The 15,191-nt window shown below is 38.2% G+C and overlaps 2 protein-coding genes across 2 annotated transcripts; one reads left to right on the top strand and one right to left on the bottom strand.

The window, feature by feature from the left end:
• Positions 1-4,621: 4,621 nt before the first annotated feature.
• LOC133739478 (endo-1,4-beta-xylanase 1-like) lies at positions 4,622-8,905 on the bottom strand. The gene is made up of 8 exons (XM_062167258.1): positions 8,496-8,905; positions 8,341-8,397; positions 7,803-8,161; positions 7,556-7,715; positions 6,961-7,304; positions 6,633-6,810; positions 5,982-6,518; positions 4,622-5,821 (listed from the first exon to the last, which is right to left on the bottom strand). Exons 1-8 carry the CDS (start codon positions 8,559-8,561, stop codon positions 4,703-4,705), a joined length of 2,820 nt encoding a protein of 939 aa, XP_062023242.1. The 5' UTR covers positions 8,562-8,905; the 3' UTR covers positions 4,622-4,702.
• A 4,228-nt stretch (positions 8,906-13,133) lies between these two features.
• Positions 13,134-14,618, top strand: LOC133739268 (zinc finger CCCH domain-containing protein 20-like). Its single transcript, XM_062167013.1, has one exon. It carries the CDS (start codon positions 13,195-13,197, stop codon positions 14,221-14,223), a length of 1,029 nt encoding a protein of 342 aa, XP_062022997.1. The 5' UTR covers positions 13,134-13,194; the 3' UTR covers positions 14,224-14,618.
• Positions 14,619-15,191: the final 573 nt, after the last annotated feature.

Raw genomic sequence — 15,191 nt, forward strand, 5'->3', positions numbered from 1 at the left:
TGAGTACCACTACTGTTTTCACTGTTACTGTTCACACTCACCTACTATTGCTCCTTGCTTCTTCCCCAGGCACTCAGGCTGCAGTGCTCGCACTTTCATATACTCGGTCGCTCCCAAACAATATTGACCAAATATGCAGCTAGCTTATCCTTAATTTTCATTTCTTCTTTCTACATATTCATAGTCGGCACAGAGTCACAGACTCATCTGATAATACCTAAACAGACTTCGTAGTGTTTCTTTACCTTCGCGTAAAAGTAAAGTAATTCCCCTGCAGAATATATGGAACCCAAGTTAGAGCTTAGACACATATGGTCTTATAATTAAGTCCAAACTCCAAAGGAAAATTCCGGATAGGTTATTTATTATAGATTAGTAACCGCACTGTTTAATTAAGATATCAAATCAGTTGTGTCGTGGCAAGCTGTCGTCCTAAAACCAATTAATGCACCATTACATTTCTCTTTTCATCTCTTTTTGGACTCTAGCATTACAAGATTAGGGGTTGGGTTAACTGTTAAGTACTTAATAATAATATTAGAGTATTATATAAGATTCATGATTTCATTCCAGGTTGGGTTGGGTTGGGTTGGGTACTTCAGTCTAAGATTAGATTATACCAAATTAGATTAGCATTTGCATTTGCTGTACAGTACGTTCACCTGTCTATTATTGGTGCCGGCCTTTTTCCCATCACATCGCCATCTTCTCATCATCATATGAATGAGCTGTTCCTGTCAACTCACTCACAAGTTTGAATCGCAGGGATCCACATATATATATATATATAATCAACAACAATTCTCTTTCAGTTTTAAAAAAAATAATTACAATGAAACAAAAAGTTCTCTTTTCTATTTAAATAAGGAGAGTTTTTAAATAACAGGAGTGAAATCTTCCACTCCTTTTTTTTTTTTTGAGTATTTTAAGTTTGTCTTTTTTAAGAATTTTTTATTTAAAATAAAAAAATGAGTGTAAATTACCGTAAAATAAATAATATAATTATCCAAAAATAAAAAAGTAAACGAATGAGTGTGAATATTAATCTCTTTAATTATTGCACATAATGAATTTATTTATATTAGACTTAGACAAACTAGTAGGGTACGGAAATTACAGATCAAAACCCTACAAAAAATATAAATTGTTAATTTGTTATTGAGAAGCATGAAACTTTCAACACGCACAAATGACATTTCATACAAGTTCTTAAGCTTGGTTCATAATACACCACAACAAAATCCAAACCCTATACCCTTCATTAGTATATCGTTCTTAATCTAGCCACAATTAGATACACCACAAATAAATATAGGGAAAAAAGAAAGAATATAAGGAAATCTCGGGAGACATTTGGAAGTTTAATATACTTCCTTAATCAACCAATCAAACTTTCTGTAGAGCATCCAAAGAGATAATGCACACTAGTTTGGCTGAGATTCCAAATTAACAGGCTGTACGTGGAAAGATATTGTCCACTTAAGTTTGATTAGTGGTACCTATCTGGGATAATTAGTCCCCACCCAGCTGCTTAGCACAATGTGTTTAACAAAGCACAGTAAACACAATTATCATTTGCTTTAGCTAGCTAAAAAGCTAAGCAAATTATTCCACTTTTGTTTGCCTCTAATTACAATTATGAAGGTAAAGATCGGTTGAGGAGTCGCAAGCAAAGTGAGTCAATAAAAGTTCTGTCTTTTTGTTCAAGGGTAAAGATCATATTCAGATGGATGTTTCAATCGCACAGTTACGAGCACTAACACTAGGCTAGAATGAGCTTATTTGACTACATGTTAGGAATAAAGTATTAATTGTCTGATTAAATTAAGCTTCTAAGAGTCGGATTTGATAGATGTCAAGAGGGAATGAAAATTAGCGTAAACATAAAGACTCAAAAGTTGAATAATTTAAAGAAACGTATCATGTTTTCATCTGTCTTTATGCCATGGAACGAATCAACTTCCAATCTTTTTCAATCTATTTAATTCCAATATAATCTTGCATTCTATTGCTGATTGGTATGAATCTGGTGGTAAATGGACCTTTTCCTTTCTGGAGCAACTTTCTATGTGTGCATAGGCTATTAGGAACCCTTTCGAGAACGAACTTTTTATTTTAAAATTTAGAAATTGACAGTAAAAGATCTAATATTAATTTTAACTTAAAGCTTACTTTAATCACCAAAAGTTAAGTATTAATACATGCGCAAGTGATAACTAGTTCATCTGCTTACATAATTAAAACTGCGTAAGTGGGATCTAAGCATATATGGTCAATACCAAAACCCTAACATTTTCACAAAACCAATTCTAATTGTTTCGACAATTTTTCTGTGTCTCGGGAACTCCGAGTTATTAATAAGTTTTAAGTAGTTTACATTGATTAATTAAGTAGTTTAATCCACCAATTGAGTTTCTAGTTGGATCAAAAGAATATTGGTGGTTTCATAATAATTTATATGATGCTAACAAAAAACAAAAACGGACCGAAAAGCCAAAGCAATGAAGCAATCAATGAAGCATAAGGAGATCTATTGATCTAAAATGTACAAAATCTAGCTGAGCACTCAAGTCAACTGATATGATCCTGAATAGCACCAGCTGGCCTAAAGTCTGTAGCTAATTCTTGTTTAATATGAGGTTAGCTGCAATCAAAACTAAATTACCATTTGCTGAGTAGGAACAGAATATAAGACAACTTAATTACATTCATGCTATAAAGGGTAGAATGATTTTTTTTTTTTTAAGGGCTAGGTATTAATTATAATTTATGTACGTAAGTAGGGATAGAGTACGTACTAGTAGGGCTGGGACTAGTAGTTGTTTGATTGATCACTTCAGAGAAAAAATATACCAGTAGACTGAAGACCAATCAAAAGATGAACAGAATGTTAACACAGTTTTCCAAAGAAAAACAGTGAAAAAACTGTAGAATTCATTTACTATAAAAAAGTGAAAACACTTTATTAGGTATATTTTTCAAAGAGTCTAGAACAAAAATTTTTACTTTAGGATATTCAAACTCCAGAACCCAAAATAATTAGATTATAATTTGTTTGTGGTATACTCTGTCCAATAAGCTAATCTAACCATCCCAAACTCTGAAAGTTATACCTAACACTTTCGAAACTGGGATAACTGGGTGTTGGTTAATGACAGACAGGACGAGTGTATCGAGCGGGGTTCTTTCTCACTCACTCACACACCCACTCACTACTGAGATCAGAGAGTTTGGTGGGTGCAACATGGGGCCTGCAAACGCTGTCGTTTGGGAGAAGGCGCGCGAAAACAGCGCGGGAGTTGTTTCCCGATGCATTAGTGTATCGGAGACATCATAGCAGCTCTGCTTCTGTCCCACTTTCCCTTCTTAGGCTCTTAGCAACTCCACCATTCAGTTTTTCTTTCAATTTTCTTTCTCATCTCTCAAGTTATTGAGAAGAGAAAAGAAGTAGTTTTCTGTAAACTTTCTGATACGTCTGCGACCCACCCAGCACCCCCATCATATCAAACGTTAACTCTAGTGATGCTGACCACCATATCTCAGAGTGTGATCTCTTCCGATCTGACCTCATATACAGCATGGGGTAAAACCGTAAAAGTATTGGTAATCTTAGACTTGAGTATTTGAAATTGTGTTAAGGTGACGTTATGGATGTAAAAATATGTCGAACGCTATTAGAGTTTCCGGCTTTCCGCTCCACTCATGTATCCCAAATGTTGGGGTATTTTAAGAAAAATCTCTGTGCTATAACATTCAACGGCAATCTTTCCAAAATATGATATATACATGCTCAAAACTCAGGAGTCAACTAAAATAGATAATAGGCTAAAAGTTATGAATGATTTACTTAGTGTGAGGTGATATTCGCCGTTATTTTAAGGTTCAAAATAGTCTACTTCAATCTCAATTCAAATTACTCATAATACTTTCTTTCTTTTTAGACAAGTTTCCAGATGGATTATGAATATAATCAAATGACGTTACGTCAGACATGATTTATGTTTTAATTTCCTCTACAAAATTAGTAGCTGGCACACATAGAGTTTGTGTGATTGGACCGAAATTAACTCACATTGTCACACCAAGGAAACATGTATAGTTATTCGCCGAGATTATGTTAGGGCATAAGAACAGCGGTGAATGTGCGCCACGGAAAGTCTTGCTGTGCACCCATGTGGGATATGGGGTCGGAAGTAACCAGGTATTTAGGGACAGGGATGGGACTGTGTTTGGGTCCTATTATCAACATAATCATACAAATGGAGAGAAAATAAAAGGAAACTTCAAGTCTCCAACTACAACAGGTAGTCATAGTCATAGCCTCATAGTCTAGTAGTACTGGCAGTTGCAGATGGTGGGAGTCTATCAGAATGATGTGATTGTGGTGGGACATTTCTTTCCTAAAAGGCATTTTGGGTTTGGGCCCTTGATGATAATTTGGACTCCCAAATCATGTAGGGATCAGTCTTTAAATTATATATACCAAGTTTAATGTAATCCGTTTGATGTTGATCTGACGCTTTCATTCTTTGTAGTTTGTATCTATTTGTGGAAGGACCATGGTGGGCTTGGCCCATATTAGTTACTTTTTTTCAGTTATCAGAAATTACAAACCCATATACATGCAACCATTGTTTTCTTGGTATAGAGCCTTGTAAAGAACGCCAGACAAATTTGAGAATGTGAAAGATGAGCAGCAGAGTTATAGAACAATGGAAACCTCAAATGGAGAGTCATCACCCTTGTCAACAACAAATGTCTTCAGAACTTTCTTGGAGGGGGTAGCGATCTCTACACTGTATGTTCCATGGAAGCCTCTAAACGTGAACTGTCCCTGTTCATCAATGTGCCCATGAGCATGAGATAGCCACTCTTGCTTGAGTTCCAAGTAACGCTTTCCAGCTTCGTTGATGTCCCCTTCGGCATTCACTAGATGGGAGTTTTCACGACTCATGAACAGCTCCCAGAAACCCCACAGGACTATGCCTTCTACTGAAGGATTGGCAAATGCTTCCCTAAGCATCACTTCCAAGTCATCTGCACGAACACATTCATTGCTCGATGACACATCAAGTTCTGTGAACCAGATTGGAAGGCCAAGGATACCCAATTTATCAAGAGCGGAACAAACAATCGGACCTACTGGACTATCTATATGTCCTTGAATTCCAATCCCACCAACAGGGGCACCTTGTAGTTGCAAATCAAGGATCTGTTCAATGTACTTTTCTGGTGCTGATCTGGTATCACATCCATCCTCGACATGATAATCATTCACAAATAGGAGTGCAGATGGATCCAATTGGTTTGCCATCTTGAACATGTTGGCTCGGACATCTTTACCCAATTTGTCTTGATAGAATGAACCATGCAGCATCTCATTATTGACATCATAGTGCCGGAACTTCCCTTTGTAGCGGGTGAGGAGGTCTGTTACTCGACTTTGGACAGCAGTTGCCAAGTCATTTTGGCTCAATGAACGGATCCATTGCTGGACCGTGTCCACCACTTCCCAATAGATACAATGGCCACGCATATCTATGTTGTGACTCTTGCACAAGTCCACCATCTCATCGGCATCCTTGTAATTGAAATTTCCCTTCTGAGGTTCAGTCCAATACCACTTCAGTTCATTTCCAAATACAGACCAGTTAAAGTTTTTCACGAAGAAATCAACAAAATCTTCATTGTCAATGTTTGTTCTGCTTATGCATGTCCCAAATGGAAAACTGTTTTGTGATTGTTTAATTTTCACGAAGCTGCCATATGCGCTGCTCCAGTCTAATCCTGAAAATTTCAGGACAACATCGCGCTTACGGATCTGCATTGAAACAAACAATTGATAAATCAGAAGAAATTAAGGAAAATCCAATTTAAATCGTCTATGTTATGAGACAAATTTAACGATGCTTGTTATAATGTCATGTTTGCCAATAATTAATTGCCACCTATAAAAACAAATGAGCTAACAACCCATTTACCTTCTCAGTCTGCCTCTTCAAGTATCTAAATCTTGCTTGTCTGTCAACAGGAAATATCTGAAGTCCGGCAACCATTAAGTCTACACCTGAAGTAGGACCTTGGATATACACCATAACTTTGGATGGCTGCTTCTCAATTCTAAAGGAACCACCAATTTCATGCCATCTGTTGTCACCCACCTCAGCTTGCCCTCCGTTCACCCACTGATTGTCCACACCGAGTGCAACGTTCACATTTTGTGGACCAGTTGCTCCAGCGCCAATCCGAACCCAAGCAGATACTTGATATGTCAAAAAGAGTTTCAATTTGTCACCAATCATCTGAGCAGGACCCATCCAAGTCTGTGTGCGCTTGGTTACAAGGATAAAGCGACCACTTAAAGGTTCATGAGCGCCAAGGCTATCTCTCGCCATTGGAGGAAGTATATGCGGTGAACCAGTTCCCACACTCAAAGTGCAATTACCAAGAGGAAACCACCCATTGGTGCCATTACTTAGATTACTGTTCTCAATTATATTTACTCCAAAAGCAGGATTCTACAAAAACAAAAACGTATGTTTAACACTTTAACGTTTATGTACTAAGCATTCAGCTCCAAGAAAACAAGCTTAGACAATACCAGAAAAAGAAAATTTAGTTATCCCACTAACCTCAATATCTGGTGGAGAAGAAGGAGGGACTTTCTGTGCGTGCTTGACAACGAAACTGTTGACAAGAATATCAGTTCCTGCTGGTGGACCTTCTAAATAAACGACTACTTTGGATGGGGATCCATTTAAAAGGAATTTCCCCTTCAACTGTGCCCAATCCTTGTCTGTTGCCTGTACCCTTTAGATCAAACAAACTTCCAGTAAGGGAAGGGATATGTTTTGTAATCTGACAAGTAAAATTTGACATAGATAACAAAACAGTTCTATAGTTATTGAAGAAACAAATATATCAGAATTTGATCAAAGAGAAATATAGAGAGAGAATTACTTAGAAATGCCAATATACTGTTCACGACCATTTGGTGACTGCACCCATAAGGTAGCCCGTACATCAGAACTCGTGACATTGTTACCAAATATCCGGACAACAGCAGTAGCCTCGTAAGCTAGCTTTCGTTGCACTCTTCCAGTAATATCCTGCTGAATGCCATTCCAGCTCTGTGTGCGTTCTGTTGCAGCAGCAAAAACTTTTCCAGATTGAGGGACGATTTTCCCATCTCCCATCGAGTCGTGTAGAACTACCTTGCAGCCTCTTCCAGTCCAATTAGTCAAGCCATCCTCAAATTTTGGGTTTAGGACTATATCGTCACCTCCATCACTGGCATTTCCGTGCTGGATATGAGGAGAAATTAGAAAGGATGATGAACATTCCAAAATCAATCATTAACTAGTAGAAATTAGATATGAGGTAGGCAAAACCAAAAGAAAAAAAAAAAAACCAAAAGAAAGAAACTGTTGCTTATCAATAAAACTACATAACAGTAGCTGAAACTTCTTGCTTATGGCTACACTATTACTCTTATATTATGATACAATAAACCAAAGTCATTCAAAGGGAAACTAAAAGGGATTAGAAGTAGTACCCGCTGTCCCTTTGGATTGGAACAAGAGATCACTACAGATTGTATAAGCAAGTCAATTCCAGGAGAAGGCCCTTCCAAGTAAAACACAACCTTATCAGGCATTGTTGACAGTGAAAATTTGCCTTCCAACTTTTCCCATTTCCCATTTGATACAGAACTTCTGCTAAAAGGTAATTACAACTGTTAAAAACAAGTTCGTTCTTAGATAAAGAACCAAAATCCAGTAATAGAAGAAAAACACCTTTACCTCCCAACTAAGGAATACTTGGTTTCTGAACCCTGGCATTCCATTTTCAATGTTGCCAGGACATCAACACATCCCACGAGAGGTCCCGAAACCCCAACAGAAGCCGAAACCAAGTAAGTCAAACCAGGGGACACCCTCCCAGTGATATCCTGCTCCAATCCTTGCCAGCATTCTTTCCGATTAGTAACAACTGCATAATTGCCACCCGAATTTGCTTGTGGGTGGCCAGAATGAGCTGAAACTACATATCCCTCACAGCAATTGGGGTGCCAAGAGTGCAGCCCTCCACAGAAATCATGGTTCACTATGATATTGGTACCATGACTACTACTTGAATTAACCATATCCTGTTTCACAATCTGTATACAAAGGCACAAGTTTAATATTGGAGAATTCAACTCAAGTTAGTTGCTTTCTTAAAACCCCTCGTTATCATTTCAAGCTCTCAAAACCCCAGTAAGCAAACAAAAAAGATCAAACACATCCAATTTTAGAATATGAAAAGAAAACTAAACCCAACGACAAAGAAAGAACCAACCTGGTTATCGTCGGCGGCATTTTCAATCGTTTGGTTCTCCATGCCTTCTTCGGATCTCTAACCCACCCACCAAAAAAAAAAACGGTCTTCTAATTAATCAAAGAATACAACTACATTTTTGCTCAAGAAGAAAGAAAAGAGAAGCCAATAAGTACCTGAGGATGGTTCTGCTTTTGCTTATGCTTAAGACGATTGCAGCACAAGGCTAAGAGAGTCCACATTTATAGACACCACCATATACAAATATACATTCACCGGTACCACTTAAAACCCCAACTGAATTTTACGAGTGAAGTACACGAAAAGCGCGGGGCCATCCCTCTAAGTCGCTAACCAATCAGCCTCTCTGAAACTCTTGTGAAACCTTAAAAGCAATTAACGACGTAGGCCAGCCAATATGATCAGAATGTTTGTGTGGAAGTGGGGAATGACAAAGCTCCAAGTTTGTGTTTTGCTTTGTTTTGCAGATTGGTAATGCTTGAATTGGAATGGACGCTCTTCAAGTTTTGTTTATGATTCCTTGCTTTGTAGACTTTGATTGCAAGACATATGATATGATGTTATTGGATCCTTGGGGTTGGGGATTAGGTGAGACTGGGCTTTCATAGGTATCGGTACCTAGTATTATAAAGGTGCGAACCCAACTTTGAATTTTGTCCAACGAAGAATGACGAAAAGGGACCAGTCAAAGAAGAGAGCTCTGAAATCTGAATCTAACTTTGCCGGTAAATTTCTTGGCAGTTGTTTCAGAAATGAGGACCGTTTGGGCTTGTTCTCTCTTCACTGACCCCACCCAAATTCAGAAACCAATGCTCTCTGAAGGAGTTCAGCCCAATTTTTCTTTCTTCTGTTTGTGAAAAGGTTGAGCCCAGTTGAATAGCCCAATAGCGTTTACTTTTCCTAACCTCGCCCGAAATGATATGTTTTTTTAGTTAATGGAGAGCATATTCGAATTTTGAAAATCTATCTAGTGGAACTTCGATAAATTGATAATCTCAATTAAATAGAATTTTTAGACAATCACGACTTGAGGACAACTGTGTTAAATTAATAATTCACTATATATATAAGATACTACATTTTAAAAAGTTCATATAGACCCTATGTAATATATAAATTGATAATTCCTTGATACATAGTGTTTATGATTCGACTATGAGGCCTTAATAAAGAATGACTCAATCGTTGTTTGTTTCTTCTTAAAATTAATGTCACCTTGGATCTCATCTCTGACTTTTCTTAACATGGCAAGAAGTTCTTATGTGGTTTTTTCATGCTGCAACAAAAAATTATTCAATGTCATCACTGCTTTGAGAGCTTTCTCTAGCGTAACGGGCTTCATAGGAGTACTATCATCTTGATCATTTCCCATGACGCTCTCAATTATATGTTCGTCAATTAAAATGGCACATTAAACAAAATACAACAATATTTAAGAAAATAAAGAATACTTTGATAAATTAATAATTAATTAATTTATCGATTAATTACTATTCACTAATTAATCGGGTTTTGGTCCTAACGCTTAAACGCTATTAACACAAGAGACATGACACAATAATAATTTTAAACTAACATGTGCTTGTCTCACCGCGCAACCTCGAAGGATGGCCGTGTAATGTCATGTGGCTAGCTTTGATTTCTTTGCAACTTCTATCATTTTGTAAATTTTAAATAGGTCATTCAAGCTTTAATACCTTCAATAGGAGATTAGGAGGCCTTTGACGACTAAATATTACATATACGCCAATTTACTTTATCTTTCGAGTTTATATAAGATTATGCTCCATACCCCAGCGACATGGACTAAGCACGAGGCCCTAAAACACGGCCCTATGAGATTTGTCTTCTATAAACCCCACTAAATCACTATTAGTAGATAGTGCCCCTCCAATACACTATCTTAGTTGCAACTTGCACCAAAACGGATGAGATTAAGGAAATGATTATCCACTTGTGCAAGTAAACATCACTATTTCCAAAAGCATGGCCTTTTTCACATATTCAATGAAACAATGGGTTTGTGATTTGATCCCTATTTAATTAAAACTAATCAATGACTTGTAGTGCTTCTTTTAAATATCGTAGATAATATCGTCTCAATATTATAAACCTATTTGCTATTATTTTTATTACTTTAATAAAAACAAATGGTGTGGTCGCCTACAAAAGCTACCATGGTTTAGACATTTCTTTGTTATTTTTGATTATTATGTAATGGCGGATGATCTAAGGCCGACTTGAAAAGACTGCGTGTTGCCAATGCTATGTGTATTAAAGCTCCCATGATTAGCTTTAGGCATTTCTTTGTTATTTTTGGTCACTACGTAATGGCGGATGATCTAAGACAGACTTAAAGAGACTGCATGTAATTGTTTATATATTTTAGTTTGAGAAGATTTTAAAAAATGTAGTCATAAATCATTTTTTCTAACATAAAATCACACATTAACTCGGAACTAAAATTTTAAGTAAAGGGCCCACAAAGAAGTCATTTGAAGACTAAATTAAACACCAATTACATTTAAAAGGCATAGTCATTACACTACATTTTTGTAGCTAAATAAGCTCAAATAGATATTTGCATCAAAAAATTTCATCAAGTAAATGACGGGGAAAAATTTCATCAAGTAAATGAGGATCTTTAAAGATAAAAGTTGGAGCCATCTGATGCGATGTTACGCCTAAAAGAATTTATCCAATTGTCTATGTGTGCATGATTAGTGACAATCTGATTTGTCCATACTGGTCTATTTTCAATAATTTTTCTCTTTATTTCTTGACCCTTGAATTCATGTGTTGGCACCACAGTGATCGAAACAACAGAGCACCTAATGTAGCTCCGAAGGTACATGGACTTTGAGTGAGGACGACTGTATGCTACCGCCACCTCGATAGCCAACCACGTTGTACGCATCGCTGGACGCGTTTACACGTGCTGTCCGTACAGATCTTGTTGTTGGTTTCTGAAATCACACGTACCATTACCATTACCATTCCCCACCGAACCGTAATTATAATTATGATTATGGGTCCTGGCGGCGATTACATTTTTTTGCCGACTTGTCAGCCTTTTCTTTATTCAATATTTCAATACCATCAAATCAAATCAAGACTTATTCAATTCGACTCGACCCCAATCTGCCCAACAAGACTGGTTCAGTGGTTTTGTTCATTACTCTGGTGGTGATACCGACCTAACGGTCCAAACCAGTGCAATTGCCCGTGAGTTCATAAAAGCCCAATGGAGCCACGTTAAAGGGATATTAACATCGAAGTACAAAATACGTCATAATCCTATTACTTGAAATGTTTATATGGTTTCCCATTGCTCCATTTTCAACGCTGTTCATCTGGTCATATTAATTGATCATAAAAATTACGCTTAATCGTCATTGAATGTAAAAAATAAAACAACTCAATTTAAATATAATTATTTTCACCATTAAATTTATATTCGATAATAGTTGAGCAGAATATTCTTAGTCAAAAACTGCTCAGGTAAACATTATTGGCTCCATCTTATCTTTCTTTTGTTGATCACCAAGTTTATCCCCAACTGTCTTCATGCTTCTATGATAAAGAAACTTCACTGTACATATAAAGAAATATCACTAAAAAATAAAAATAAAAACAACAACAACAATAACAGAGTGTTGTGCAGAATAGTGAAGATTGAGTTTCAAACACGGGTTCAATAATGTTAATATTTTTCTTACTCTAACCATTTGGGTATGGAGTTGTACATAAAAAGTCTTGAAATTAGTCTGTGTAATAATAATTTTTTAACATAATAGATAACTTTAACGTGACATTCCAAATAATTATAATTTAAAGGGCTATTTATTCAAAAAAAAAAAAAAAAATTAAAGGGCTAAATACAAATTACTACCCTGTGGTTTAGGTCCAAAATCAATTCAGTCCCTGAACTTCTAATTTCATCAAAAACACCCCTGCACTTTCAATTTTGATCTAATAGGTCCAATTTGTTAGTTTTCCGACAATTGAGTTATTTAACTTGTTAATGTGGATCATATATGACCTATATTTTATGATGTGGTGTCAAGGTGGTCTGCATTGTCAATTTAGGAGTGAGTCCTACTATTAAAAATAAATAGTTTTTCAACAAATAATCCAACTATTTGAAAGAATATTAACGAATTGGACCTATTAGATCAAAATTGAAAGTGCAGGGGTGTTTTTGATGAAATTAGAAGTTCAGGGACTGAATTGATTTTGTACCTATACCACAGGGTACTAACTAGTATTTAGCCCTAATTTAAATTACTTTTTGAACAATTGATAACTTTAACAGAAAAGAAACAAAACTAATATTGAACACACGTTTATGATAAATATTGTATAATCTCGCCATTAACAACGTAGCCACATAAGTATGCTCCAGTAAATACCAACTTAATTGCTACTAATCACCGGTGGTTAGTTGCTTCCAAGCAACAGTTAGAACTATATTTGAGGGGGGAGAGTACTAGAGTAGGAATCAATTTAGCCTTTTGCCTCCCTTACGGTGTTACAATTACAAATAATATTTTGGATCAGATCATTACCCTTGGTAAAAACGGAAAGGGCCCTTCCACAGTTTTCTTTATTGTTCGATCTCATCTTCTTCTTCTTGGTAGATTTAGATATTTATAAGAAGAAGAAGAGTTAATTAATCGCAGTTACCGTGATATTAACTCCACCACGGTTAAATCCAACCCCACTATATGACTATGTGGCCTACTTGGCACATACTCTCTCTCCCAAAGCAGTTTATATATCAGACTCACCTTCAACCTTTCTCGCATTTCAACTCTCTCTCTCTCTCTCTCTCCTCTTTTCATAAACTCCAAAATGATGCTCGGAGAACCGAGCCGACTCGCTCCGACCCTCAAGGTCGCTCCGTGGGACCCATTTGACGACCCGACCTCCGGTCTAGGGTCGCCGTTTTCCGTTCGCAGCCCGTCTGCCAATGCCGGCTTCCTCGACTCGCTCTCGGCGCTCCACCGGTTCCTTCCGTCGAACGAGTCCGACTCACTGAGCGACGACCCGGACATGCCCCTCATTTCCTGCGACCAGTTCCGGATGTTTGAGTTCAAGGTTCGGCGCTGCGCACGTGGCAGGTCACATGACTGGACCGAGTGCCCGTACGCCCACCCGGGCGAGAAGGCCCGCCGCCGCGACCCGAGGAAGTACCACTATTCGGGTTCGGCCTGCCCCGATTTCCGCAAGGGCAACTGCGCTAAGGGAGACTCCTGCGAGTTCGCTCACGGCGTTTTCGAGTGCTGGCTCCACCCGGCTCGCTACCGGACCCAGCCATGCAAGGACGGGCTGGCCTGTCACCGCCGGGTCTGCTTCTTCGCCCACACGCCCGAACAGCTCCGGGTCCTGCCCGGCCACAGCCCGAGGACTCACGGGTCGGGTTTCTTCGATTCGCCCACTTCGCCTCCGATATCTCCGCCGTCGGATTCGCCGCCAATGTCGCCGAACAGTCCGCAACTCCGCCTCAACTCGGTGAGTGAACTCGTCGCGTCCATGCGCAACTTCAAGCTGGCCCAGATGCAAATGAGCACCACTCCTCCTTCGTGGGTCGGATCCGGGTTCGGATCTCCCCGCGGACCTCCGCTCCGACCCGATTTCTTTAGCCTCCCCAACACCCCGACTCGCAATTCGGGTCGGTCCGGACCCGGCCCGTTTGATCTGTGGGAGCACTCGATGGCTGAAGAGCCGGCAATGGAGAGGGTGGAGTCGGGAAGGGACCTAAGGGCGAGAATGTACGCGAAGCTGAGTAAGGATAACTCGATGGGCCGGGTTGACTCAGGCGGGTTTTCGGGTCCTGATGTGGAGTGGGTATCGGAGTTGGTGAGTGAGGGCGAGACCTGAGTGGGTTTGGTGGGTTTTGCTGTGGATTCAATTTTTTGGCTGATGCGGCTGCCTTTGATTCTTCTGACTTTTGCTGTGGATAGTATTTTTCCAGGTTTCATGTTGTAATTCTGGTTCATTCTGTAAATAGTTGATGTGAACCAAACTGTGAACAAGGAACAAGAAAAGCAAGAAACCCAAAAAAAAAAACAAAAACAAAAAATTTAGAAATTTTGTGTTCTGTACAAATGAAGGAAAAAAAGGAAGAAGGATTTGTTGGGGCTGCCGATGAATTTGTAGCGGTTGCTTTCATGCTTATTATGTCTATGAACTTGTAATTTCCCTGTTCTAATTTTCTTCGGTTTAAGTTGTTCTTCTTCATGGCTTTAATTAATCCAAAGTTTTATTTCTTTCAATTCTCCTCCATTCTTTGTTCATGGATATTCTTTGCCTTAATAGCCTTGTTGTTTATCCATTTAAGGAAACCTTCAGATTCAGTCTGGTTGTCTGGGTTTCCATTGATTCCTAACAAAGTAGTGTTTTGTCTTGAAGAATCCATTTTGATTCTTGGAGTTTTTGTTAAGGGATTATGAAAATGAAATGTAATCTTATCCAAAACAATGAGTGTTTGTTGGTAATCGTCGCTCGTAGATTTCATTTGATGCTTCAGTTTCTACGAGATTGAGTTGCAGCAGATTAATTAATTAAGTGTCCGTAAATGATAATAATTAAAATGTGATAATTAGATAATTAAAATCCACAACCCCTGTAGATTTGTTTAGACTTTAGTGACGTGGCTGTGGAGCTGATAAGCCAGTCCTTATCCATTGGAAATATTTTAATTTATCTCCTTGTGTTTGACAATCCTTTCAGGGGTTTATCTGGAAAATCATCATCTTTGATGTGATGGTTTTGATGAGACATATTATAGTCAAGCACTAGGAGCCAAGGAGCTAGGGACCATTAATATGTAGACGTTATAATGGTTA

This window comes from Rosa rugosa, chromosome 3 (genome assembly GCF_958449725.1).
Source record: "Rosa rugosa chromosome 3, drRosRugo1.1, whole genome shotgun sequence".
Taxonomy (NCBI): Eukaryota; Viridiplantae; Streptophyta; class Magnoliopsida; order Rosales; family Rosaceae; genus Rosa; species Rosa rugosa.